The sequence below is a fragment of the Protobothrops mucrosquamatus genome, unplaced genomic scaffold (assembly GCF_001527695.2).
Source record: "Protobothrops mucrosquamatus isolate PMUCROS unplaced genomic scaffold, P.Mucros_1.0 scaffold455, whole genome shotgun sequence".
Lineage (NCBI taxonomy): Eukaryota > Metazoa > Chordata > Lepidosauria > Squamata > Viperidae > Protobothrops > Protobothrops mucrosquamatus.
This window is the reverse complement of record NW_015386778.1, coordinates 331,724-337,723: the sequence shown is the minus strand read 5'-3', so window position 1 is coordinate 337,723 and position 6,000 is coordinate 331,724. Positions and strand designations below refer to the sequence as shown.

Genomic DNA, 6,000 nt, shown 5'->3' with positions numbered 1-6,000 from the left:
TGACGTTTGGTTTAATTTTTTTCAACCAAATAAAAATCACTGAGGGTAGTTAATCTGCAAACAGAATTTAAAAGCTTACACAACTGTTACTAATCTGCTGCACAATCACTACAAGTTATTTTTTCTTTATTACAATACTTCCAAGGTATTTACTAAAGAGTAATCATTTCCAGTTCTTGAATAAATACTAGTATATATCAATAAGCCTAACACCAAAGAAGAAGCATGTTTAGGTTCCTATCATTCTATTCTCTCCTTTTTGTATGTCATTTCTTCTCCTCAACCCCTTCATTAATTCCATCCTTTTTGCCTAAACCACTTCTTTTTATTAATCCCTTCAGAAGCTTTCTGCTTCCTTCTGTTTCCTATTCCTTCCTTCTTGTAAACTTGTGCACTCTTTTTGATACTTATATTACCAAATCACCTGGCCTTTCATTTGCAGAGCTTCAATACCAGCCCAATAGCATTTTTTAAAAAAAATGCCCCCCTCCCCAAAAATTGGGTTGCCCTGCAATGTTCCCTATGGAATGCACAGCTGATTCTCTCAGCAAGCTTAACATATGGCCACAATATATGTATATACACATCCTTAAAATTCAACAATCGTGCATCTGGAAAAACTGACTGGATCATTTTTTCACGACATAAGCACCACATCAAACAAATCTATGATGATGTCTAGCTATTAAATGTTTGCTCACAAGGATCCCATAACATTGATTGACAACTAATTCTGATTGCCACAGACTCCAGCTATCCAAAATACTCTGTCACTCTAAAAAAGATTTTGGAGAAATAGAAGTCTAGCACTGCTTCAATTTTCCTTGAAACTAAGGATAAGCTGAAAACAAAGTCACATTTTCTATCTCTTAGTCATGTGTATAATATTGAGAATTTCAAGGAGGGCCAGGAACTCTTCTGCTGGATTTAGAAAAGACAAGAAGCCTTGTGAATTCTGTCTGCAGTTTCTCTAATGTCTAGCGCTCAGGAATTATTGAGCCATTTCATTCCCTGGAGAGAATCTATAGATATAGATAATTTCAGGGACTTCTGTTTGTTTCGTTTCCAAGCACTGCTTGGAAGTTCTTAGTTTGGAGACATTTTATGTATTCATAGAATTTTTATATTGCTCTAGTTCTGGAGACTCTGAGCAGCTTGCAATATTAATGTCATAAGAAGATATCCTTACAGATTAAATCCAAATTCTAAAATATACTCTTGAATAGGTTTCTGGTCATTCCTTAACATAGCCAAAACTACTCAGTAACATCACAAGTATTATGATATTTATTTTGATCTTTAATATTTAAAATAATAACATGTCTTCATTAAGCTACCCATAACAATGTGTCCTTAGCTAATAAATCCGAGGCATGTATCAAGTGGTAAACAGTACATTCATACATATAGATATTGCACCTGGGCAAAAGCCTCATCGGGAATACAGTATTCCACAACTGAGGAAATTTGAATGGCTAAGATAATGCTCCCTCTTCTTCTTTCATTCTAAAGGACTGATACTCATTATTAACAGGATACTTAGTAAAGAAGGCACATGAAAGGGGAAAGAGAATGGGGCTGTGTGTGAATGCACACATGAGTGTTCTAGGAATTATAGTTATAAGTAAGCTTCCTACTCTTTGTTGAGGTTTCTGTGCATCCCACTATAGGTAAGTAGCAAACTTACTTTAGAGCAGCCCAGGAGGGAACTGATGACAGCAGTGCTTTCTCAAAGGAAGGATCTTTCTAGACCCATACATTTATTAATAATGCCATGCAAATATCTGTCGGCCACATCAGAGTACAGCATAACCTTGCACACATTGAGAAGTGCAGTCCTATGAAACATGGTAATGGAAACTGGAACTACTCTGGTGAAATGGCTTTGGGCAGCATTCGGCAGCAAGAGATGTATCAGCTGAAATCCTCTCTGAATAGCCACTGCTCCCACTTAGAGAAATGTCTTCTCTGGAGCCAGAATAAACAAGTAATTGTTCATGATCCCCTACAAATATCCAAAGAATGCAAAGAATGCTCTGATAATGTAGATGGTAAGGTGGGGGAGGGGGAAGGAACTTATATAATGCTATGATAAATCTGCAGACATTTAAGTGCCTTGGACAGGACCGGACAGGAAGGGAAGAAGTTCTAGTCCTGCCTTAGCCATGAAAGCCAGCTGGGTGTCGTTGGGCCAGTCACTCTCTCTCAGCCCAACCCACCTCAAAAGGTCATTGTTGTGGGGAAAATAGGAGAAAGATGTGTGGGATATGTTCTCCACCTTGAGTTATTTGTAAAAATAATAAAGGTGAGATACAGATAAATGGAATGGAACGGAACAGAACAGAACAGAATAACTCACTTTTCCTGCCTCATGACTATCTGTTGGTGAAGTAAAGGGTCCTCTCATTCCAATATCAGGTTGATGGTACTGAAATAGTAAATCAAATAATTTTGTCACAGTCAAATTAAAGAAATTTGAAAGAGAAATAATTCTGGTCACAACTGCAAAATTATAGAGAATCAGGGACATGGGAAAAACCATTACATAAAAAATGAGGACTGAAATATTCCTTAAGTCCTAGGAATGAAGTCATTATTTAGAAAAAAGATAGGCAAGCTCCTCCATGATTCACAGGAATATGAGAGGGAGGACAGATCAACATAATCAGACTTACAAGAAACTGTTATTATAGCCAATCTTAATAAGGTTAGTTCTAATCACTTCAGTTTTTTAAACTGGCCAGCCACAAAGGGCTGACATAAATACATTTAAAGGAATAACTTTTGGGTTAATTAAAAGTATTTCAATTAAATACATTAATTAAGCAGTATTGTAGAAAACAGTGTAATATGGAGCTGTGGTGGTCCAGTGGTTAGAATGTAGTATTGCAAGCTAACTCTGCCCATAGCCGGAGTTTGATTCTGACCGTCTCAAGGTTGATTCAGCCTTCCATCCTTCCAAGGTTGGTAAAATGAAGACCCAGATTGTTGGGGGCAATATAAACCACTCAGAGAGTACTGTAAAGCATTATGAAGAGGTATATAAGTCTAAGTGTTATTGCTATACGGCAACTCAGCCTGCAAGCAGACACTTCCCCACTACTTAATAGATCTTACCTATTGCTTATTTAATTATAAAAAAAGTAAATAAAATAATATGCTACAAGGCAAAGCATCAGCCTCTAGTGTCCATTTCCATAAATGCATCTGAGGCTACCTAGCCACTGTTATTAAAAAAAAAAGCAAAGGTAGGCTGAACTGGAAATAATATTTTAGGGAACAACTTCATTGGTATGTGATTTGTGAGTAGACATGTCCCTCACAGTAATGATTTTTGAAACTACCTCCAACATGTTCTTAAAATTTCAGTGTTCCTACCAATCCTCCCATTCAATATATATACACTTTCATAAAAACAACAGCAGTAAAAAAAGCATCCTTATATGAATTTCCCTTGGAATAAACAAACTGGCTTTACTTCTGGACAGACATGCCAAGATTGCTCCACAATCCTTTCTGAAACTATATTCAGCATGAAGAGAGTTCATTGACTGTTCTACAGAAATATACTACGGTGTAACATTTTTCTATGTAGTGTCAACATTTGACACTTTTATTAGCTTTACATTTCTAATACCCTAATCCTGTATTTCAATAGTTGTGCCATAAATTACTTGTATATTTTATGATATGCTAACCTACCAAAAAATTTAATGCCACTGACATTATCTTAAAAGGCAAAGACTAAGATTTAAATAGAGGCAACTGGAAATTTACTTTAACTATGAATTCACCTTAAGCGTCAGCTAATTTAGTGATGTAAGTTCCATGACCTAAATCTGTCACTACACAATAAAGAACAAGAGAAAAAACTGCACATTACACAATGTATGTACCAGAAGAAGAGGTAGGTCTTGAACAGTTATAAAAGTGGAAATTTGGGACCTGTTGTTAAAATGCAACTCCTTGCATTTCTAGCCAGCATGTTCTAAAGCAGGGCTTTTCAACCTTTTCACCCATTGTACCACTTTTAGGATATGGCAATATCCGAGTATCACCAGTCGCCTAGCAAGGTGTCAAAAACTTGATGACCAAAAAAAAAAAAAAAGGAAAAAAGTGATAAAGTACAGGTAGTCCTCTACTTACAACAGTTCGCTTAGTTACTGTTCGAAGTTACAATGGCACTGAAAAAAGTGCCCCCCAAGCCACAACCGAGCAAGACACCTGCCTGCCCGCCCGGCGGTGCTCTTCCTCCTGTCCGAAGTTTTCATTGTTGTGAGCATTTCTGTTGAGGATTGGCAGCAGGGGTGGGTGGGGGGTGTTTGGCTTTTATTCCCCCCGTCTGCTGGGTGGTTGCAGCAGGTTTTGGTCACTTCACATGACCCTGGGACACTGTGATCATCATAAATATGAATCAGTTGCCAAGCATCTGAATGTAAATCACAAGACCCTGGAGATGCTGCAACATTCCAGCTGATTGGCGCTTCTTCTGGGCTCAGCAGAAGCACCAGGATCAGTGCCGAGCTCCAGCTGGAGCCTGGCGCTGATCCTGGCACTTCCACTGAACCCTGACAGTCCCGAAGAAGTGCTGATCCTGGCGCTTCCGCTGAGCCCTGACAGCCCTGCAGCTCCAGCCATCTCTCGCTCAGGCTTGTGCGGGGCTGCCACCGGTTCAGCTCATTCCCCTCCCCCGCTACCACTTTTCTAGGATGGTCGCGTACCACCTGCCAGGTGCCAATGTACCACAGGTGGTACCCATACCACTGATTGAAAAGCCCTGTTCTAAAGCAAAGAATCCCACCAATGATAATTCAACAATGGGAAAATCATTGGTTGTCCACTCCTACCCTTGGATCCAGGGAACAATAGGTGATTTTTTTCCCTTTGAAGTTCCTGTTAGAGGCTTTCCACTGGCAACAGGCAGCATCAAAGTCAGAGATAGCACACTCTTTCTCTTCCTCTACAACAAATCTGAAACTGATTGCTCACATAGGTTCTTTCAAATTCCATTTCAACCTACTAGTTGCATTTTCCTGCCTAAGGTTAGCAATAAGACTGGGATTTGCTTTATACCTGATCAGGAAGATTATGAATCCAAACAAATCATGAAATGTTATTCTGTATGATTAACCATCAAGAAAAAACAGTCAACAACACTGCAATAGGAAGCCCGTGATTTCGTAACATAATATTAATACCTAAATTCTAGGTATTAAGATATTTTAAAAGCTGCATAATGGATTCCAGATGATAGCTCATTACATTTTTTCTGTTGTGTGACAAATCCAGAGAATTCAAATCAATACCTATTTGATACGACACAGTAAGGATTTTGCCAATCTGGAAATAATTTATTTTGATTATTGTCTTATTTGCCTTATTGGGGTTTATTGTCCTGCAATTGGCTTTATTTTATCTGCATTTTATAAGGTTAATCTTTTATATTTTTCTATTTTTTATGGAATTTATCAGATTTTTCTACAGTAACCAGAAGAGGGAGCTCTGACATAAAGAAAGTCTACTCTAGCTTTTCACCTTTGTAATAAGACATTCAGAGTGCAGAATATGTTTGGACTTTTAGTATAAAAACCAATACAAGTAGTCCTCAACTTATAACAATTGAGTTCAAAATTTCCTTTGCTAAATGTGTCCCATTTTATGACCTTTTTGCCATGGTTAAAGAAATCATGGCAGTTGTTAAGTTGCTAAGTGAATCATGTGGACATTAAACAAATCTTGCCTCCCTTGAAGATCCCCAAAAGGTGGGGATACTTAATAAACCCATGAAAAAAGATAAAACTAAAGAATTAATTTTTAAAAGCTGAAACTAAGAATTTAAGACTTGATACTTGGAGCGTATAACTGTCTCCAAATTTCAGAGGGCACTAATTCTAGCAAATTGTAATGCCTTTTCCACAGCAGTTCTGGAGGGGCAATACAAAAACATCCCGTAAGAGCCAAGATGGTGGCTCTGTGGACAAGGGGCCTTGAAACCACTTT

General features: G+C 38.0%; 1 protein-coding gene across 1 annotated transcript in view; it reads right to left on the bottom strand.

Annotated features, from left to right (window-relative positions):
* Nucleotides 1-6,000, bottom strand: part of LOC107287921 (septin-10) — a gene marked incomplete in the record, with an annotated part of 50,475 nt that overhangs the window by 38,581 nt on the left and 5,894 nt on the right. Inside the window, 1 exon segment of the mRNA XM_015816481.2 lies at nucleotides 2,360-2,428. Within this exon segment, the coding sequence (XP_015671967.2) occupies nucleotides 2,360-2,428 (69 nt within the window).